We start from the raw sequence: 23,974 nt of genomic DNA, 5'->3' as shown, positions 1-23,974 counted from the left end.
TAATTGTGGTAAGAACTCGAGTGGTAAGAACTCAAGAGTGGAGAAGGGGCGGTGGAGGGATGCTGATTAACCGTAAATGGATAGAGGTGAGTCCGCTATATTTATACCTGTGCGTTGATTAACTTGAGTGCGTTCCTCTTGTGTTAATAAGTAACTGACATGCTCCTCCCGAACTTTGTTAATAAAACATAATTTTGTATCACTCTGCTTACACCAAACCCACAATATTTTGTTGTTTCACAGAATGTAGTTTTAAGAGTTTTTAGGCAAGAATGTAGTTGTGTAAACTTAAAATATGCAGTTTATTAATAAAGATAGCTCCTACTGAAAATTAGCTTTGACGTTTTTGAAAAGGATGATCAAAGAATCCTGAAACAAATGTTTCACAGTTTCCACAAAAATATTAAGTAGTACAACTGTTTTCAACATTAATAATAATAAAATAAAAGTTTCTAGCTCCCACAACAAGCCTGCTTTACACATCATGATACACATCTATTCTCTCACACCTAAAATGAAATACGGATCCTTCAGTCTGTTCTTACTCTCACGCTGGCCACTGAGCTGAATAGGAAAGGCATTTCTTTAATGTGGATAATTACCCCAAAAATGGCTTCCTGAGATATGAACACAAAACCGGGATATGTTTAATGTTTACTCGCCGAAAAGGCACGCAAGCACCTGAGGGCTATTTTGGGACTTTGATGAAGAATCTTTCTGGAGGAGCAGAGCCATGATGGTACTCTGTCTGCTGCCAAAGAGGGGGAGAGGAGGGGCTCAGAGGAAAAAGGGAGGGAGAATGGGTTGAAAATGAAAAACAGCTGGAAAAGGTTGCTCAGCGCACAGAGGAGAGGAAACCCCATGCAGGCCACATTTCTGAGACACCATCTTAGAGCAAACAAGCCAAATAATATGATAGATCTTCATCTAAGAACATCAATTCATCTCTAACACTTAAAACCTATGATGGTAAACATTAGTGTTCATTCTATCAGGTCAGGGATTTATATTTGTACATGAAAAAGAATGTACATGAAAGAATAAAATGAACTCTGTAATACAACCTTGAATGCCGGTGCAGTTCATGTTTCAGTGTAAAGCACACACACAAACATTGAGATCCTCATAACAGGCTGTACTGATTAGGTTAAGAATGTTTCAGCCAAGCTATGACTTGTGAATTGACTTTGTTTTGAGTGGCAGCAGGATTTATGGAACCCAGAAAGCACCTTTGATGAAGCTTTTAGGTAATACAAGGAATCCATCATAGCCAATCAACCAACCTATTACCATTCTGACCTACATTCTGTAGCTTTTTTTTTTTAAACACGTGCGATCATGTCATAAGAAAGAGCACATGGGCAACGGAAGGTGTCAGAATTCATACCATGTGTTACAGAAGAAAGGCCCAGAAAAGATCAAAGTAACTTCTTAGCAGCTATAGCTTGTGTTCACATGTGCTGATAAAAGCCAGGTAAAACCAAAGTAGAGCAATATATATATAGTTTGACCACAAATGATCTGTTTGAGTAATTTGTTTTTGGTCAAAAAATGGTGACTTATAAAATAAATATTTGTTATTTAGATATTAGTTAATATCTTCATGTAGTGTTTTTGGAACATATTTTGTTGTAAAGTCACCATTAGTGTGATTAGTGTCCGGTAACATTTCTTCCATTTTAGTGAATATATACAACTTATTTTGGTGCACAAAAGTAACTTTATATAACCTTTCTAGTTTTCTCAACAAACTGGTACACACGTTAGATAAACGTAGTAAGTTCTACATCACTTTAATGTATTATTAATGCTCAGGTTAACATTATTAAGGTTAATGCTCAGGTTGAAAATGTTAAGAGATCATAAAATGTACATTTTAAATTTACAAAGAATAGTTTGCGTCCCATGTGTTCGAGGGAACAAAATCGTGTGACGTGTATAATGCGCCACGCACCATTTCACTAAACTGCCGAACGATTTCAGCTTCAGCGCGGATAGTGGGGATCTCCCTGATCGCTGCTTCATTCCAGTTTATACATTTTTCATCGTGTGAACTTTGATCTGCCTTCAAAACACCCAGTAAAAGAGTTGCATGATAACACGCGTTAAAAAAGGCATCAGCCTTTACAGCATTGGTTCTGGCTTATGTTCACACAGAGCCCATTCCGGGACTGAACCCGGCAATGTTACTAGGTCCCCAACCCGAGATCGATCCCAGAATTAATCCCGAGACGTGTTTGCGTTCACACAGAAGGCACTCCAGAAATTTCCGGCAATTTTCCGGGACCAACGTGCAGTGTGAAAGGGGCTTTAGTGTTTTCATCCAGTATTTTCGTGCGGCATCCAAACATTTGCATAAAACATGGGACGGAAACCACTAAAATTGACATTTAAACTCATTTACATTTTAAGAGAAAGAAAATAATGTGAATAAATTAGTTCTTAGCGGTTCTCCAGCAAGAAACCAATGAAGTCTGAAACATCAGCCGTAAACTAACTAGTAGTTACAATGACCGTAGTGCATGAGTGTACAAACTCAGTCCTGGAGGGCCACTGTCCTGCAAAGATTAGCTCCAACTTGCCTCAACACACCTGCCTGTAAGTTTCTAGTATGCCTAGTAAGACCATGATTAGCTAGTTCAGGTGTGTAATTAGGGTTGAAGCAAAAATCTGCTGGATAGTGGCCCTCCAGGGGCAGGATTGGACACCCTTGCCGTAGTGTTTGCATCCAATTTTAAGAGCAACCCTACCCTGGTCTATACTTATGGATAACTCTGGATCTACCTCTAACTATAATGACACTGACGAGGAAATAATTTTGGAAGATATAATTTAAAATAAAATTTGGAAGAGATAATTTAACAGTACCTTTGTAACTGGGAGCTCCTTGGATTTCGTCTCAAAGAGGTTTTCCAACTTGGCTATGTCCAGTTTGACTGGATCAAGTTTGGACCACAGTGACTCCCTGCATTTCTTGTGATTGTTATACTGCCAGTCTATAGGTCTGACCTCATTCCAAAACAGCCGGATGGTCTTCTTCTTCTTCTGGAAGAGTGGGGGCTCTCCTCGACTAAGCTGAGGGGATCCGAGATGTGGGTGAGGTACTGAAGCCAAAAAAGGCGGTGGAGGGGGCATCATCATGCCAGGGATAGGGGGAGGTGGAGGGCATCCAAATAAAGGTGGCGGGGGTGGAAGGTTGGGCAAGCAGGGAGGCGGGGGAGGAGGTGGCATGAGATCACTTGACTCGATCACATTACCAACATCCAAAATGTCTACATCATCCTCCGCTCCCAAGTCCGTGAAGTCCAGCTCTTTGATACGTAGCTCCCGTGGTGTGGCCATCAGCTGGTCCCATATGTGGTCTGACTCCTTTTTAGGGGGTGCTGGTGAAGGAGCCGGCAGAGGTTTTTCTTGTGCTTGCTGCTTTTCCTTCCCAGAAATCTCCATCTCATGAGGTGATACCAGTCCTTTCACCAAATCTCCAAATTTCTCAGCCACAGCCCGTACGCTACCCTGGTTATCCAGATGCTCCACTTCAAGTTTCTTCATGTTGTCATCACAAGTTTGCCGACGTGCCTCCAGAGTGGAGATGCGACAAGCAAGTCTGGTCACAGAGGAGTCCTGACCTGAACACTCTTTCTCATTCTCATTTTCTTTCTCATCTTCTTCTGCCTTCTTTTTTTGAGCATAAAGCATGTCCAGCGTGAAACGTTTGCTGTTAAGAACTTTGTTGCACTGATCGTTCACATCCACTGTATTCATACAGTCTACCCACTGGCCTAAAAGTACAAATTCAGAACAAGTTTAAACAATATGTAAAATTTTTAGAGACCATCTGTACAAAACATATCTATTTTTATGTTGTAACCTGGCACTGATAAAGGAAAAAAAAACTGAAATGCCAAACTGGAATTAATTTTCACTGCTAAAAAAATTTAGCTTACAATGAAAATGTGCAGCCACAGTCCAAAACCTTTTGTCACACCTGCCAATGTGTGACAAAACTAAGAAACTATATTTTGTTTCATTTTATCTGCCAATGATGGGTAAACTGGGAAAATAACCTTAAACTGGGAACAAAACTAGCCATAAATATTTCTTTCTGACCATGAAACTGTTTGCATTATTATTATAAAAAAAAAAACAAATACATAATTTGATACGTGGCAAACCAATGTGAATAAAAATACCACCTAAAATATAATAAAATAACAAATAAGGCAAAATAAAGTTTCATGGTGGATAAGAAATACTTGGCAGAGAGAAATGTTTGCTATGGACCCTGTTAGACCCTCTGTGTTGCACTTATTCACAGAATTTGACTTGTGTATGTATTGTTCTCACCTGAGACACTGTCACTGATGTGTTTCTCCTCTCGTTCTTCTCTCTCCAGAGTGCTGCTGGCTGAGGAGATGCTGGAGGCAGAGCAGTTATCTTTCTCATTCAGTTCCTCATTCTGCCTCTCTTTCTCACTCAGGACGGCACTCTCCTCTACATCCTTCTCTAACATCTGCTCTCTCACACAGTCCTCTGTACCCATTTCATTTGGCACTTCCTCACAGTTTCCTTCTGCTTCTTCTTTCTTTACATCTTTCATTCCACTCACTACCAGTTCTTCACACTCTTTGGCTTCAGCTTCCTCTGCTTTCTCCTCTGTCTCTGGTCTCTCTAGCTCAGAGTTTGTTGGAGACAGAGAGAGTGTGATGTCTGATGGTTCCACAGGTCTCTGTTCCTCCTCTGGTTTGGAGACCAGCGCAGACACTGAGGCCGAGGGAGGCTCTGAGGAAAGCCATGCAACTGCTGCCTGCATGGGACGGCTTGTTTCAGACTCAGTTCCTGAGGGGAAAAAATTAATAAAATTGGCCTCGGTACACATTCCAGATAAGAAGCCCAACTTCCATGGAACTAATGATGAAACAAGGGCATTTTAAAGTAGACTTGTGATGAAGAATATTCCATCTAATGAAAATGCTAAAGGCCTTACAAGTTATACTAACCATGTCCTGATTTAAAGACCACAACAAAATGTCCTCTGTCCTATGTTTGAGAGGGATATATAGGAGGTTCATCTGCATATTTAAATTGCCAGTAGGTGTTAGCTATGTAAAGATACTTGCTAGTCAAGTAAAGCGCTATTATTGGGAGAGCCATTCTTGCTCTAGAGATTATCAATATGTTTCTGTCATGACAACTCTCGGAGGGATTGGCATGGTAATGTAAATAACGATGTTAATGTGTTTTGTCTTGGAAGAATAGATAGCAAGTACTGAGACCACAACATGCTGCTGTGAGCATTTAAGAAATACTGCTACTGTACATTTAACATATATGAAATTACCCCCAAATAGCATACATGAATTACCCCTGCAGATCTATACAGGTGGAGCTGGGGAAGGTGGAGGGTTTCTGAAGCACACTGTGACTGCTACAGCAAGCACTAGCCAAGTTTTTAAATATTAATCAGCAAGCTCATTGGCTGCTGATACAAAAAGAACCAATCAGTTGCGCCATGTGATGATGTAATTTTGTCAGATTGAGTTTGACCTATCGGACCTTGCCATCTAGAGTTTTGTGAAAGAACTTTGGATGTACGTGTTAATATTAATAAATTAATATTACTTTAAAGATGATAGATGTTTTTACTGGAAAACATGACCACAAATCTGAACACTGAAGTGATGCAGTGCAGAAACTTTGCATGCATACAATGCACGCACCCCTCAGCCCTCACGTGCAGTCTGCACATCCACATCCCCCTCTCCCTGTGTCTGTGTTACGGTAACCCACATAAGATTACCACATCTACTCCTCCACATTCAGAAAAGCAAATAAATACAGGAAATGTGATCCTGCAGGAGCATGGGGAATAACAAAACAAAATTCCACATGACCTTACCATCAAACGTTTTATTTGAATACACAGAAAAATATAAAAGCTGAATGACTGAGAGCTGTTAACAGTAAATGTCATTATGGAAAACTTTTATGATTATAGTATACAGATAGTATATAATATAAAATATATTACACTTTAATTATGTAAATATATTAAGGATAAAGGAAGTGTGCTGTTGATATACCGCTGAAATCACACACACAAAAACACTGCAAAAAAAAAAAAAAGTATTGTTAAGTATTTTTGTCTTATTGTTCCAGTTTATCTGTCCCGTATTTTCAATTTATACTCTGGGAGGAGCTCAGACCTCTGAAACCACAGTCAGATCCACACTGCTATCCTTTTACACACGGTTGGTCATGCTTTCATTCACTGACCAGTGTGTGACCAATGCTCTGGCCTTCAGAAACCACATGAATGTGATATAACTAGTGCCTCACTGAATGGACAACCTCAAGCCACTCCATTCAATTATTATGTCACGGCTGATGGATGTCTTTCTTTCTTTCTGATTTTGTACTATAATCAAATATCACCCTGTTATTCTAGAAAATATTCTGTCACACCGCCACATTGATTTTGGTTGTTGTTGTTCACGGAGCAATCTAGGGATAAGTCTCTTGCTCAAAGCTCTCATCCTGTATGGTTTAAACCTTTAACCTACTGCTTACAAACCAATGCTTTTAACCACTCACTCAGTTACACTGCCTCAAATATTCATGGAAAATACCTCATTTTTAAAATGTTCTAATTGTAATAAAATCATGTCACATGTATTTTATTTAATTACATTTTTGCTAGTGGACGGTTCTTTTTTGGAGATTTTTTTAAAGGTACAGTTCTCCAAAAACTGAAATTCTGTCATCTTTTACTGATACTTATGCCATTGCAAACCTGTATGACTATAGGATTTTGAAAATGTTTTTTTTTTTTTTCCACGGGGTCAAATGTTTTGTACAACATCTGAAACATTCTTTAAAATATCTTCTTTTGCATTCCACAGAATATATAAAGTCATATGGGTTTGGAATGACATGAGAGTGAGTAAATAATGTCAGAATTCTGAACTATTACTTTAAAACTTTAAAAATTGTATACCTGCTCATTTCCTAAGAGCTGCCATTGAGATGAATGAGAATTCTAATGGAAAAACTAGAACTAAGATTAAAAGGCGACTAAAATTAAAATGAAACATTGGGTACCCAGCTGTGCGATTCTCATGTGAATATGTGTGTCTCAAGCTAGTCTGGAACTCCACAGTGAGACTGAGTGATTGACCAGGCTCCAGTCGTTCAGCAAGTTCATACCAACTCCAGCCCTTCGGATTCAGATGTGGCTATATATGAAAGGCTGACTGACCACTGACCCAATTTCTGAAATTGTGGTTAATATTTGAGGTCAATAAACCTCAAATAAATGTAGTTTTTTCTAATGGCTGACTGCCCTAGTGGCTTTACATTGTTTTCTTTACAAAACATTTGTGTGGTAACAGCTTGATTCCACACTTGAGGAAAAATTAGGACCAGAGATTTTTCCAGAAATGCCACACTGTACACAGAGGAATCTCACCTCGTGCTGAATGTGGGACAGAATGTTTATCCTCTTGAGCCTCAACAGTCAAAGGGGTGGCAGAACGAGACAAGGAGCTGCTGGATGTTCGTGAACTCAGGCTGAGGGTGATTTCTGTTCGCCCCCGTGTCGTCCTCGGCCGTTCCCTTTCATTTTCCTCTGCTGCCATCCGATCCAATTGCTTATATCTGCACACATCACATAAACGATGAAAGTCACTAAAAAACATTATGTCTCAGGGCAACTGCACAATGCTCATTTTCATGTCCGACTTCAAAAAGAAAATGTAACTTAATATTTTACTTAATGTACAAATGTAACTTATACATAAAATGACCTGAATAAACCTGTTCAATGATGGGTATGTGTTTAATTTCTGAAATAAAATTCACTTTGATATTTGGGGACATTAAGTTAAAAAAATATATATTAGGTGATACAACTGTTCTGATATCATAAAAAATCCTTATGAATAATTACAAAATAATTACAAAAATAATATAATTTTAATAAAACAGCTTTACTTCTTATTAATTTTTGAAAAAGATTATGGTCCAACCAATAAATAAATAAACAAAAGTTGCAAAATGTAATGTGTCGTCACTCCCCTAAAACTTAATTGTATTTATGAATTAATAATTAATTTATATAACACTTTTGAAAGTAGTGATTAAGAAATATAGTTATACTCACAAGGTTACATTTGTATGGCATGTGTGTTTTAAACCAGATTTTGTAATGATTTTGTAATGATTTAATGATTAATATTTGCTCAAGGGGAATTGTACTTGTGGACTGATAAATAAAACAGAGACAATTTCAGTGCAATCAGCATGCAAGAGAATATGGATTCCAACTTTGTACCTAAACTTCACTTTCAAATTCTTCCACACCAAATCCTTACACTATGTTACCTATAAGTCTCCTTTAACAGGTGTCAAAACAGATGCTGTCTGCTCCCCTCCTGTCTTATCAACCCCAGAAATATGCGCCAGTTTTAAAAACAAGAACCAGATGTTTCATAACTATATAACATTTCCTTTCTATCACCTGAAGTTGGCTTATCCTTTAATTCCATAACATCATTATACTACACTGTAAGGTTCACATCAAATTGAAGGAAAAAAAGTTTGGAAGACCGTGACTTTTGATAAGATCTTGAATAAATGCAAAGACATTGAGCCGTTCCACTTGCCAGGATGCATGTATTTAACATTTACTGTAAATGGAAAAAGCCCATGTCTAAAGTCAATTACACACCTTGTCCTGCCGTCTTTAAAGGTCTTAATCTACAGCAGGCATAAAGGGGCCCTGACGCCCATATTTCACCTGCAGCGCGTGCCGACATGCTTCCCATCTGCTGCTCAGTACAATAAATGTTTTCAAGGTGTATTACTACCGTTGTGCTGATAATTGATATTAAACACGGCACAAGGCTTTATGAAATAATTGAATTGGACCGCAGTAATTTATCCAATATAATAGAAATCTTCTGTGATACTGTATGAGAAATAATTGTCTGATATAAGTCATTATAAAGAAAGTAGAATTTTTTTTTTTTAAATGTTGTCGATGTTAGAAACATAAGGATGTTTTTTAATATAATACTTACTATAGCATCAAAACAATCACTGCAACAACATTACAATACTAATTTACTAAAATTACAAAGTAATACTGAAGTCCTCCAAGTTAGTAGCTACTGTAAAGGTTTGAGTCACAAGAGGAGAGACCGATAGGACCAATAATCTGCCATGAACAATAGCCAAATATACCTTACATTTTATTGTACACTATACAAAAATATTTGACCACTTAATGCCATGATTGACCAATCAGGATCAAGTATTCCAGAGAGCATTATAATATTATATTTGTAACACATATGTAGGGACCAATTATCACTATTAACTAGGTGCTTATTAGCATGCCTATTATTAACATACTGTTTGTTTAATAGTGCTTATAAAGAACATATTCTGCATGGCCATATTCTACATCCCTAATCCTACCCAATACCTAAACTTAACAACTACCTTGCTAACTATTAATAAGCAGCAAATTAGGAGTTTATTGAGGAAAAAGTCATAGTTAATGGTTTGTTAATGGCGAGAATTGGACCCTAAAATAAAGTGTGACTATTATAATATATTACATTATGTTATATTATTGTAAAATGCTGTTCCTTCTATTCATAAGAGATTCCTGAAAAATATATCACAGTTTCCACAAAAACATTAAGCAGCACAACTGTTTTCAGTTGTTGTGATAATAATAAGTAATAATAAAATGTTTATTAAGCACCAAATCAGCAGATTTTTGAAGAATCAGACTGTAGTAAAATTCAGCTTCGCCATCACAAGAATAAATGACATTTTTAAAAATGCTAAAATAGAAAATAGTTTTGAGATGTAATAATATTTTACAATATTACTGTTTTACTGTATAAAAAAAGTATTGTAAGTCACTCTTGAATTTACCTTTCTTCTCGAGCTTGTTTGACCTCTTCTCTCTTGTCCACATAATCCCGACTGCAAAAAAGAAAATCAACATGAGAAAATATAAAAAGTGAAAAAGAATGCCTTTTATATGAAAACAAAAGACATTTGGAGTTCAAGGGGTTAAATATTGTTTTAAATGTTTATTGTTAATCAAGTAGCAACCATTCAAGTTGGTGTTTTAATTTAATATTACACAACAGAAGAGGCTGACTAAAAGACTTGGTAGGACTGACAAGCATAAAGAGAGAATAAGCATTTGTCTTCCTGCAGCCCACCATGATTATTTACTGTCTGGTCTGAATGCAGTTTTCATTTGAATGACCATAAAAAGAAGCAATAACTTGTCCAGTCAGGAAAACTCCCAGATATCTGATAAGATTTGGATGTAGGCCTCGGCTGCTTTTCTAAACTGCTGGACCAAATATTTCTCATGGCCATCTCCAAAATAAGAGATACTAGATGACGTCGGAATCGCTGATGTATTTGTCATATTCATGAAATAATGTAGCCCTGGGTGAAAACAAACACTGCATCACAATGAATGCTGAGAAAGGCCACACACTTGAAACGGTTTCTCTCTTCTCTTTCAATGCGCTGAAGTCTCTCCTCTCTCTCCAGGCGCCTCCGCTCACGTTCAGCATTCAGAGACTCCTGATGTTGCCTATAGGAGGAGGTCAACAATCCACTCAGAGTAGGCCTGGAGAACAAGAGAAACCAAAGATGAACAGAATTTCAGAACAACAATACCTCAATATAACAAGAATTATATTACTGGGCATTTGAAGAGTCAGTATTTAGCTTGCCCTGATGAACGACAATGTAATGCTATGGTATGAGGAGGTTATCCAATCATAGTAGAGGACACCTTTTAAACATGTTTTGAAAATGATCTGATGTTTTTTTTATGATCATAACCATTTTAGCCTCATAACTATTACATTCAAAGATTTATGTGCAGAACAGAGTCATATGCACATCAAAGAGGAACAGTCCTTCACCTGTCGGGCTTACTGTCTGCAGGTGGAACTCCTGAAGGGCCAAAGCGGTATGGTGTGGAGGGGGCACTGGACACTCCAGATGACCTGCCGGGATATGTACCTGTGTAACCATTGCTGAAGGAAGGAAAAAAAGAGAATTAAATTAAAAGTTCAGCCATATATAAATTATTTGATATGTAGGCTTCTTTGACCTGAAGTTTTCTCTTAACAGCATAAAGCTAAAGTCTTGATTTATCCAAGAGAACTAATGGCCATATTTTCCATTCACTTCATTTATCACACGTATCATCAGCTAGTACACACAGCCAAGGAGGGGGGGGGGGGGGGGGGGGGGGGGTGAAGCTCTGATTCCAAATGATGTCATGTATTTCCTCCATCAGGACCACAACAGACACACTATGTGAATAGGCCAATGTGAAGCCTCACTCGATAACACCAAACAGCCAAGGACACACACGCACACACACAGGTGCTCTGCTAAATCAAGAGTGACTGACAAAATAAACTCTTCTCCCCAAATAAAGCAGCTTGCCAGTTCAGATCACTGGCTGCAGATGTACGCAATATGACCTTGTATTGGAAGATATGATTCAAGACATGCAGGGGCTTGTTTCTCTGTGCAATCCCACATCTTCATTAAACGAGGTTAGTGACATGCTGTCATTCGCTCACTACACTTGTCTCAATGTTTGAGTCTGTTGTGATTCATTACACATATAATCCTGGCATACTACCAATTAAACAAACAGACACTGTTCGAAATTCCAAAGTGTTCCAGCACCTAAAAACATAAAGAGCCATCACACTTTAAAGTGTTGTGAATTGTTTTCGACTTGTCAAATGAAAACCTGCTCTGTAGAATTATAATCACAGTAAGTACAACTGGCTGGAAATTAAATTAAATTAAATTAAATTTTAATTGTTTTGTCTTCATTTCATAATATTTTACTTGTTTTTGTAATTGATTACAAATATTTAAAAATATATCAGTGTTAAAATTGGTTAAATATGGCACACCTTTATGCTTTCAAAATTTTAAAACTTTATTTATGTAGACACCAAGAGATAAATAAGAAAAGATGGGATGAAGAATTTAGGAAAAATTGCCAGAACCCACATGACCTTTTCCTTTGAAACTTTGCACCAAAGCTCACAAACTTGCTTTGCTTCCAACTTGTTCCCTTACCTGCCACATGAACTGCATGAGGTGTTTGAGTATCTAACATCTGACAGACTGCACAGAAGATTCAGAACATGAAAATAAGTTAGCAGTCGACACATAAAATACAGAATGATTAGTTTGACTGACAGCTGGGACAGAAAAAGAGAACTGAGGGACAAGTGCAGTCGAGAGACAAGTACAGTGACAATACAGACGGAAAGTGAATCAAAGCAGTATCTGTTGATTAATTTAAATATTAAAGACCTTGTTAAATAGCCAGCAAGGACAGCAGAAGGGGAAAATAATATCAGTGGTATGAAATACAGTACACTACAATAGATTAGCAATTGCATGTAAAAAAGACAAAATACAAGGCTAATTTTGAAAGGTCATCAATGGAGAAAGATGCTTTTTGGTGTAGTTACAACACCTACCAGCAGGGGCAAACTTGACCATGCTAACAATCAAATCTTCACCCTTTGCTTGCCATTGCTAGTCTATGGCAGGTAAATCGGCTGTATCATCAATGGTTGCCCAGCTTTCCCAAAAGAGAAAATTTTGATGTCATGTTGACTTTAATAGCGTATTGTGCCGTTAGCATAAGACTGCTTTGTAATTAGGTTATTAAATATTAAAGAGTCCACGTTTGCATAGTGCCAGGAGACTAAAAACGAACTGTCTTTGATCCACTTTATAATCCAGATGGGTTCCTCAAGCTGCCACAGTCTTAATGTCAGGCAAACATGCACATGACATCGCAAAGCATTTTCAGCTTTATTCTCATGAAATGTGGACCCTACAGGCACTGTCCAGGGTGAAATACAATTGCCTCTTTATATGTGACTTAATTTACAGGCTTCTCTTGGCTTTGTAGTGGTATAATGCAACAATGAAAGTCAGATGAGCTGTAAATGTCAGTAAAAGTTAGCATCCTTTAGGGAGTGTCTTGCACTACAGTGGCTGGTTCAACTGAAAAAATGAGTCTAGTTTATAAAACGATCTGTCTTTTTGCATTCCATCAAATATAAAGGAAGCAACATAAAGCCCACAGAGAATAATGATTTATCAGGCTCTGATCATACTGGTATCCATGATACCAGTATGATCATGACCATACTGGTATTCTACTTTCATTGGTCTAAGGATCTGATATATAAGACAGGATAAGCCACATATTGCACATGACCATAAGTTAAGACACAGTGAGCATAACACTTTTTATGAGGGTGCAATTTTTGGAAGATACAGGACGTTTTACAGTGTTCTCTTGGAAGTGGATACAAAGGGATAGGGTGATGATCCACTAGGTGAGGGTCTGACTCTTTTCAGAGGTGGGCTTGATGGAACAGGCAATACAACAAACCCTCGCCATTCACAGGAGATCAAGAGATCAAGTGAATCCCATGCCACACTTCCTTCCTATTAGAGGATGAAAGTTCCACAAATACTGTGGTCGTAGTGTTTTTGAGACTTGAATCAGTAAAAACAGACATGGGTTTCATCTCTCAGGGATCTCATAGCTTGACTTACAGTATATGGGAGTGAATATCATTCTCTGAATATAACATGCAGCTTTGAATGGCTCTATTCCAAACTTAACTGTCTACATAGGTGGCTCTCTTTCAACATAGGAACCCAATAGAACTTGGCTTGAAATGTTTTACATAAGCAGCAACTCCGTTACTGGACACTCGTACACCACACAAAATAGATAGACGGATGGACAGACAGATAGATAGACAGACAGATAGACAGACAGATAGACAGATAGATAGATCCCGAATTCCGGAAATGTTGGGACGTTATTAAATTTGAATAAAATGAAAACTAAAAGAATTTCACATGAGCCAATATTTTATTCACAATAGAACATATATAACATAAATGTTTAAACTGAGAAATTGAAAAATGTTATGCACAAAATGAGCTCATTTCAAATTCTCATTTCAAATTTGATGCCTGCTACAGGTCTCAAAATAGTTGAGACGGGGGCATGTTTACCATGGTGTAGCATCTCTTCTTTTCAAAACAGTCTGAAGACGTCTGGGCAACAAGGTTATGAGTTTCTGGAGTTTTGGTGTTGGAATTTGATCCCATTTTTGCCTGATATAGGTTTCCAGCTGCTGAAGAGTTTGATGAAGTTTCATCTTTGATGTATTCGTTTGGTGAAAAGATGGGTGAAAGATCTAGACTGCAGGCAGGCCAATTCAGCACTTCTACTACGAAGCCATGCTGTTTTAATAGCTGCAGTATGTGGTTTTGCATTGTCCTGCTGAAACACACAAGGCCTTCCCTGAAATAGACGTCGTCTGGAGGGGTGCATATGTTGCTCTAAAACCTTTATATACCTTTCAGCATTCATAGTGCCTTCCTAAACATGCAAGCTGCCCATACCATATGCACTTATGCACCCCCATACCATCAGAGATGCTGGCTTTTGAATTGAACGCTGATAACACGCTGAAAGGTCTCCCTCCTCTTTAGCCCGGAGGACACGGCGTCCGTGATTTCCAACAAGAGTGTCAAATTTGGACTCGTCTGACCATAGAACACTTTTCCACTTTGAAACAGTCCATTTTAAATGAGCCTTGGCCCATAGGACATGACAGCACTTCTGGACCATGTTCACATATGGCTTCCTTTTTGCATGATAGAGCTTTAATTGGCATCTGCAGATGGCACGACGGATTGTGTTTACCGACAGTGGTTTCTGGAATTATTCCTGGGCATATTTGGTAATGTCAATGACAGAATCATACCGATGAGTAATGCAGTGTCGTCTGAGGGCCCGAAGACTACGGGCATCCAACAAAGATCTTCGGCCTTGTCCCTTACGCACATAGATTTCTCCAGTTTCTCTGAATCTTTTGATGATGTTATGCACTGTAAATGATGAGATTTGCAAAGCCTTTGCAATTTGACGTTGAGGAATGTTGTTTTTAAAGTATTCCACAATCTTTTTACGCACTCTTTCACAGATTGGAAAGCCTCTGCCCATCTTTACTTCTGAGAGACTCTGCCTCTTTAATACATCCCTTTTATAGCTAATCATGTTACAGACCTGATGTCAGTTAACTTAATTAGTTGCTAGATGTTATCCCAGCTGAATTTCTTTCAAAATGTCTGGCTTTTTCAGCCCTTTGTTGCCCCCGTGCCAACTTTTTTGAGACCTGCAGCAGGCATCAAATTTGAAACGAGCTCATTTAGTGAATAAAAGTCTATAATTTCTCAGTTTAAACATTTGTTATGCTCTGTTTTATTGTGAATAAAATATTGGCTCATGTGATTTGAAAGTCTTTTAGTTTTAATTTTATTAAAATTAAAAAACAAATGTCCCAACATTTTCGAAATTCGGTTAGATTGAAAGATTGACAGCTTGATATATTTTGCGACTACTTTAAGCCTAAGGAGTATTCCTGCCTACTCTCAGCTGGAACAGATTTTGTGTCAGAAAAACAGAATCATTGCCTGTGATCCTTAATTACGCAGGTAGCTCACTAAGATTTGGAACAGAGCCCATATGCACATGCATGGAAATTCTGTGAGTGGCGAGAATCTACGGCATCTATCTGCACTACCTGCAGTGCTTGTCTGGGTCTTGAGCCTGCGGAGTGCCCACAGACACCTCGTCCGAATCCACTGGGCAAGTAGGAAGTGTGGAAGACAGCAGAGGAAGGACAGGGGACAGGGGGTCTTCGCTTGGGGACGTGGAGGCTGAGGAGGTGACAGAGGAACCCCGGGACGGGAGGGCTCCCAAGGACCTGACCGAAGCCCAAGAAGACAGTCTGGGTGATATTGGGGGGCCAAAATCTGGGGTAAAAGGAGGGGAAGACACTGGGGCCTTGCGGATAACCTTAATCCCAGACCTGTCCCGGGGGTTTTCCTCATTGTCTGTATCAGCGGCATTGGGAATGAAGTTGACCATGCACTTTAAAGGCAAACACAAGCTAGAAGCTTCATCAACTGTTGATGGCATCCAGCTACGAACAACAGAGTAACAGCAGAAGATCTAGTAAATGATGGTGAACACCATGATATGTTGGGAGACATTTATGTTAGTCAACTCAGGGAAGAGATAGCATCAGAAAATGGATAAGGATCTACAATCTGGTTTCTAGCTCTAAGACACTACACCCCGAAATCCTATTCCACTGAAATACCTTTCGGATGCCTGTCTACAGAGCTCTGTTTTCTGAAGCTCCTCATCCTTTTCCTCCTCTTCCTCCTCTCTGTGGCAAAAAGGAGGGATTGAGGGTTGGAAGGAGGGATGAGCAAAGATAGGAGAGGAAGAACAGAAATGAAAGGAGAGGACAAGAACAAGAACCTTCACCACATGCTCTGACGGCAAACAATATGACACAGGTAATCACAACACAAAACTTTCAGGAAAAGTCATGTTATGTTACTTGGTCAAACTTCATGTCACATCAACACAATATGCAGGAAACCACTGTGGATGATGCTGCCATTAAAAAAGCTATCAAAATAATTGTAAATATTAGTTTCCTAGTCCAGGGGTAGGCAAGGTCGGTCCTAGAGAGTCACTGTCCTGCAGAGTTTAGCTCCAACCCTGAAAACAAACCTCACCTGCCTATAGCCTTAGTAATCCTTAAGATATTGGCACTGTCCCAAATGGCACACTTCACGTGCACTTGCGGTTTTGTGCATGAGACTGCAGAGGGTCCCATTTGTCATTTTAGCTTTAAGAAGGGAGCTCGAGAGCGCCCCCTTTGCGGCCGATATGCACCCTCGATGCGCACTGAGGCGAGCAGACCTCTACCTGACAGTCAAATTGGTATTATGTCATGAAAGTGTAGACTCGGAGGAAGATCCCAGGGTTAAGGGAAGGATTTGCAGGACTCTGCAGGACAGCGGCTCTCTCGGACTGAACATGCCTACCCATGTCCTAGATGAAAATTGGACACAAATGGCCTCTCAAGTCATATTTATGACTGGGAAACCCAAGATATAATTTTGATACTGCATTTATGACTTTGAGCTGTAAACTATGAACATGGAGGAGGAGCAAACCATTGCTGTAGTGACTGTTATGTTTTATCCGTTTTGCCCACAACATTTATATTGCTTTCTCTTGTCGTTACAGTCACACAACATACATATTGTATGTAACACAATGAAAATAGCATTTATTTGACTGAAATTATGGAATCATGATTCCAAGATGATTATCTAGATTCCACAAGTAACAATTGCGGGTAATGTTTATATAGTTGTCAGAAAATGGGATTTTACACCTCAAAATTGGTTGGATATTGACTAAATATTTTCTATCAAGTTTGGCTTTAATAAGCCTTTTCCCCAAGAAATAGGCAATAATGAACCTGGTGTCCTCCATGTTTCCTATTCTTTCCCACATCAAAGCACTTGAACGTGACAAACTTGTAATTACAATTTCAGAAGTGGGAAGTAGGAAATATCTGATAGCACATGAAAGCAGCATGAATCTATAGCCCAAAACAGACAACATGATCAGTGTAGTCCAAATGCTGAACAAATTACTTTTATGAGCCAATCCTTTTTCGTCAATCAAAACCGTATAGTGAGTGCATTTACATGCATGCTCTTAAACTGATTATGCTTAATAAGACGACAACTCCTATGGTTATGTAAATGCGTTAAACGTTTTATCGGCACAAGTTCATAAAAAATTTACATCACAACTCACAGAACAAATGGAATACTCTCAGTAGAACACATGGATGCTTATGTTTTGATGCAACCTCTGGGAAATAACTTGATTGTTTTTTTTTTTTTATTAAAATATGGTTTACTTGCTTTGCCAGGTTATTTATATGTAAGGTTATCAATATGTTGGTCAACTCTAATGAGTCAGTTCTTTTGAATAAAATCAAGCACACATGAAAAAGGCTGCCAGTCTGCCACTAAAAATACCATGAAAAGTCATTTATTTTGCAAGAATCATTTTAAATTTATCACGTGTCAATTGTAATTGTATTGAATCTTTCAAAATATTTCATTTATCACAATTCCCATTGTCAAAACAGAACAATAAAGTATTTTTGGGTCACGACCCACCAGTTGAGACCCACTGAGTTACACAACAGTATATACAGCAAAGGATTAAGACCTTTAGGAAGAAGAGGAGAAGTCCTGTGCCTCACTGCTCAAGGGTCTCGCTCTCTCTCTCTCCATCTCCCAGTAGACTGGTATTTATTACTGATATGGAAAACACCACACTTCAAAGGTCCTTCTAATTTCCTGTGGTGGGTTAGCTAACAGACGTCAAGATCAGATGACTGACTGAGATGAATTCAACTATCTGTCAACCAAACCACTCAAAGAAAAATAACCCATGAAGCCCATCACTCACAGCAGATCCTGTCATCAATAATCGAAAGCACAAGCAGTCTGTTCAGCTCAACAAAAGGAGAGTGACATGAGCTATAAAGAGATATTGACAGAAATATTGCTGGGTCTCTTGCTCTTACATATTCTTGCTTTTCTGGCCACTATCTGACTGCAGGTACTGCTTTCAGACAGGCATAATTTCATAGCAACAGTTTTGTCAGTAGTTACAGTTTACAGATGTTGTTTGTCGATAATCATTTAGTATTATGGCTGAGATTACAAACATAACAGATACTATACCAGATACTAACAGTAACTAGACATCAAAACATTTTAAGAGGGAATTTTTAGATATTTTACTATATTTTAATCAGTATTTTAATCAATTTTGTTTTCACTTTCCATTAAAAACATGTAAATGTCTTTAAAACAACATACATTTACTTGAGAAGGTAATAAGATTTGTTCTAAAATAAGATCATTTTTAGAAGATGTACCTTTATAACATATGTACCATCCAAAATTATTTATTTAGGGATTAGTATGATTTTGTAGTCTGTTGCTTACCAAGGCTGCACTTATTAAAAATTATTGTATTACAAAAAAATAAAAATGTATTATTTTTTAATTATTTCTGTGATGGCAAAGCTGAATTTTCAGCAACCGTTACTCCAGTCTTCAGTGTGACATGATCTTTCAGAAATAATTATAATATGCTGATCTGCTTATGAAATATTTCTTATTAATAACAATATTGAAAACAGATGTGTTGCTTAATAGCTTTGTGGAAACTATGATACACTATTTGTCTTTACTGTCTTTACTGTCACATTTAATTTAATTTAATGCACCCTTGCAAAACAAAAATATGAATTTCTTTACTTTTCACAATATCTCAACTTTTGAACATCAGTAATATAGGAAATAATTACATGATACAATATATATTATACAAATTCATTTTATTTTATGAACTATATATAATTTGAGGCTCAAAAAACATTCTTCTTGCAATGTCTGTATTTATATAATATAATATTATATTATACTATATTATATTTGTATTTATGTTATTGATATTTATACTTGCATTTTCTTCTTCTTACAAGGATTTTATGATGCTAAAACACCAAAGAACTTCTGATTAGATCTCTACTCTTGATTAAAGGACTCAATGTGATGGCCAATCTAGTGGTGAGTAAATGTTCCGGGCACTGTAATTCAGTATCACCTCTATAAGATCCTCTCAGAGACACAGAATACATCCAGACTCCCCAACATTCCACTAACACAGAGCAGCTGAACTGGCCTGTACTCTCTCTCTCTCTCTACTGCCTTATGTGACCTGTCACTTCTTACGACTGACTCTCTGGATGAGAGAAAAACCATATGAAGCTTTTTCGGTGGCTGATATTACTACTGTGATTCCCAGTTTATATATATCTATGCATTCACCTTTGTCCTTTGTAACATTCAAAGGAGACGGATTAAGTTGTATTATTATATTGTACAACAAAATATACAAGGACAAGATCAAGCACCTCATGCTGTGCTACAGCCCTGAGAAGTCTGCATGGCTCGAACCTCCATATTTCAGTAACTTCCTATTTCCTCTCAGCCTCACAGGTTCCCACTGCCTCCCTCGTGTACATATGATTAATATGAATGTCTGTGCACTAGCAAGTGCTCTCTGTCTCTCCCCCGGAGCATTATTAAATTCTCCATCTTCTTTTGGGAATGTCAAAAGTAACGTGATAGAACACCCAATATAAAACTGCTTCCTGTTCTTTAAAAATCAGTACATCCTGAACTACACGTAGTGCTTTATTACTGAAAATGAATACATGTGGTCAGGCGAGGGTAAAAAAAACCCAAAATGGCTTAGGATTTCACATTCGCTTTTTCATAGATGTCGCAAGACAACAATTGAAAGTGTCATATCATTGGTTTTACATTTTCATAATCTGTATGTTGTTTAGTTATTGTTTAGTTGTCCAGTAAAAATATCTACACATACAAGATAAATGTACTTCAGAATCAAAATGATCTAGATAATCTTTATCAACTGTTTGAAATAGTTTAAAATAGTAAACTGTCTAAATAAATAAATACACTGTCTAAACAAACAAACAATCAAACAAACAAATAAATAAACAATTTAAAATTGAAACATTTTATATACATTATTTGAAAAAATAGTCACACAAAGTTGCTTCTCAAAATAAATGCATATAATCTTATGTATCATATTTGACTGGCTATTTAAAATAAGTTATTCGAAGAAGTAAAAAACTTTGATAAGTAATACAAATAATACATATTCCACAATAAATAAATAAATACATTTCTTTAGGTATATTAATGGAAATTTTAGTTAACAACGTTTAATAAATGAAGTTTATTATAAATGACATAAATAAATGAAAAAATAAATAAATAAAATAAAAATGTTACATGTCCAGCATTCTTAAGGTATAGGTACGACGGTATGAAATTTTAGTTACATCCTTGTTTAGGGGATTCTGTTACTTGTTTTTAAATGTAGCATAAATGTACTATAGACTATGACAATTTCGAGCTGTGAGGAAAAGTCATGCAATTCTTCGGGATGCATCTCTTCCTCTTTATGGTGAATATGAGTTATTACCATCTGGTCGAAGTTACAGTGTTCCATTATTACGGACTGCCCGTGCACAAAGATCTTTTATATCCTCCAGTATAGCTCTGTTAAATACATTTTTGTGATATCACAGTTGTCATTTTACATCTTTGGCAGTGACTGTTGTTGTGAAAGGGATGTTGTTTGATGCTGGTTCTATTAATTTGTATTAATTTGTTATCTGTTGATGTTTGTTTGAATGTGTTAATTATTGTTGTTGATCACTGAGGAGTTGCCACAGATACAAAAAGAATTTCCGAAAGGATAATAAACTTTATTAAACTTACTTAAACACAATATAAAGTATTCAAGTTAACTACTATCTCTCTTTTTCTCTCTTCTCACCTTTCGCTGATATCGTCTATCCTCTGGCCATTGAGGGGCAGGATGTTGGGCGTGTGGCTGTGACAGGGGGAAGAAGGAGCAGAGGTGTGGCCTCTCCCGTTTTGGAGTGAATGCCTTCGGCTGCGGCGACGTTCCAAACCCCGCCTCTCAGGTGTGGCTCCCACGCTGGCCCGACGCCGACTTTTGTGTCCGGATGGAGGAGGCTGAGTCTCATCATCACCGTCTTCATGACGTAGGGTTGACTATGAATTAACCCAAGTATTAGACTAACAGCAAATAGCACATATTGCACTTTATTAAGGTTTTATATATCAAGGATTACTTTTTGTTGAAAAAAAATTCTTTATACTTTTTCGTTTTGGTGCAAAAAAAAAAAAAAAAAAAAAAAGTTGAATTGAAAAGCAAACTGAGCACACGCTAACCTCATAGATATTGAACTGTTCCACTAGGTCCAAATCTGTGCCCTTCCTGTTGATGTGTCTCTGAGCCATGGCCTCCATGCCCTGCTCCTCCAGACTGTCAACCACATCATAGAACGTGTCCTGGTCAGGAAGACCAGCCAATGTCTGCAGGAATACCACAGATACATGAGAATAAAAGTACTAATGTAACTTTATATATAACACCATGTGACTGAGAGGGAGTAAAAAGAGTGACATTTTTGAAACATAATACTGTCCAGGTACCTTGTTGATAAGGGTCATGGCATAAACCAACAGCTCAGTGTCCATTCCATCTTTTTCATCCAAGATTTCCATGGCATTAGACCAGGGCTTACAGCCTGGATAAAACGTAAACAAAAGGGTCAATGACACATAATAGAGTACTTTTTTATGGTGAAATGTATGCAAATATATACAAATATCTCTAATCATTCATTTATAAATATCACCACATGATATTTTAAAACTAAAGATCAAATTATCTGATATAATTTGACTTATTAGCCTTAACACATAGTAATGACATATGATATGATAAAATTTCTTGTTTTATGTTGTGTTGTGTTTTCAGGCATTGTTTTGAAAACGTTGTATTACGAGCACTTCCTATGTTTATTTGCCTCTTTATGATTAATCTCTTCTTGTATTCCTCAATTGTAAGTCATTTTGGATAAAAGTGTCTGCTAAATGAATAAATGTAAATGTAAAATGTTTTGTTTTGTTTTTGTGTTGTGTTTTGGGTTTGTTTTGTCTTAAAAAAAAGAAGAATGTTTTCAACATTTTCGGTTGAAATATGGCTGGTTCAGAGACAAATGAGCAGCATTAGTTTGAGGAGAAAATGTCTGTTATGTAGATTAATAGCAGGAGACGTTCTGCTTCATCTGCCAGCCTGTCTGTCTCTCACTGGGAGACCAGAGACAGCGTTCTCTCTTCTTATGTAACAGTATTAAACTTTCATTCTAGCTGTCGTAGTAGCTCTGGTCCTATCAACACTTATTTATAAGTGTGTGTGTGTTTTGGTAATGTGTGTATGTTACCTTGCTTGGTGTCCACGGTGTTGACGGCCTGGATGAGGAGAGGTGCATTGGTCTCGGTGTATTCCACAAAAACCAGCAGCAGCTTCAGAGCAGTTTTAACAACCAACCGGAACTGCACACATGTACACACAAAAAGAAACACTATTTCTCTCTATACAACAACATAACACTAATCATAACATTTGCATTTACACCCAATAATATTCAATTTTGCAGCTCACACATGATCTTACACGGTCTAGACTAAATTGACTGTATATTTAAAGAGTGTAAATGCCCAGAGAATATCTTGACACATTTTGACACTGAATGGGGTACCATGGACGATATTAATAACAGCCTCTGACACATGACTGCACACTGACAGGAGGAGGAGCTACTTTAAATGTCTTGCAAGTAGCCGGTGTTGTAACCATTTTTTCCAGTCTGTTCTCTGTTCTCCTAGTTTTTAACCCCCTTAGATATCTTAGTTTTCTATTTAATACTGCATTTTGTGCAACTTTATGCCCGTTATGTGAACCAGTATCATCAATTAAATAGAGGTGTCACTGAAACACCCCCACTACAAAACAAAACAAAACAAAACACATTAAGACACGTTTATGTGCTTTAAGCATAAATCTAACAACATTTTGTGAGGTTAATGCTAAAAAATAAAAACAACTTGCTAAAGGATTAAAAAATAAACTCAATTTATGATATGTTTTCTAAAAAAAAAAATGGTTATATTAGTGTATACAGTTTTTCTTCTCATCTTGTAATTATCTAAGTTTCTAGAGCTTTTTCAAAATTATACATGATTTCATAAATGCATTAGACATGGCAATATTGAGACTTTGTATTTCCCTGATAAGGAAATGGACACTGTGAAAAAGAGAAAAACCACGGAAATCCAACAGACCAAAAAAAAGTGTATATGGAGCGGAGAATGGGAGAAAAAAATTAGAAATAGATCTGTATTTAATAAAGTAAGAGCTAATATCTGTTGATGTGGTGATCACACACATCCATTAACATCCACACACACACACACC

General features: G+C 37.4%; 1 protein-coding gene across 1 annotated transcript in view; it reads right to left on the bottom strand.

The window, feature by feature from the left end:
• Window positions 1-23,974, bottom strand: part of LOC306878341 (FH1/FH2 domain-containing protein 3-like) — a 189,688-nt gene that overhangs the window by 13,013 nt on the left and 152,701 nt on the right. Inside the window, exons 7-16 of the mRNA XM_079430621.1 lie at window positions 22,941-23,052; window positions 22,147-22,241; window positions 21,883-22,026; window positions 21,461-21,702; window positions 10,965-11,078; window positions 10,529-10,663; window positions 9,946-9,996; window positions 7,466-7,653; window positions 4,345-4,836; window positions 2,869-3,779 (exon numbers count right to left, since the gene is read on the bottom strand). Coding sequence (XP_079286747.1) covers window positions 2,869-3,779; window positions 4,345-4,836; window positions 7,466-7,653; window positions 9,946-9,996; window positions 10,529-10,663; window positions 10,965-11,078; window positions 21,461-21,702; window positions 21,883-22,026; window positions 22,147-22,241; window positions 22,941-23,052 — 2,484 coding nt within the window. The remainder of the gene's footprint in view (window positions 1-2,868; window positions 3,780-4,344; window positions 4,837-7,465; window positions 7,654-9,945; window positions 9,997-10,528; window positions 10,664-10,964; window positions 11,079-21,460; window positions 21,703-21,882; window positions 22,027-22,146; window positions 22,242-22,940; window positions 23,053-23,974) is intronic.

This window comes from Barbus barbus (genome assembly GCF_936440315.1).
Source record: "Barbus barbus genome assembly, chromosome: 12".
In the NCBI taxonomy this organism is placed as follows: domain Eukaryota; kingdom Metazoa; phylum Chordata; class Actinopteri; order Cypriniformes; family Cyprinidae; genus Barbus; species Barbus barbus.
The sequence above is the reverse complement of the archived record's forward strand: the minus strand, read 5'-3'. Positions and strand labels throughout refer to the sequence as shown.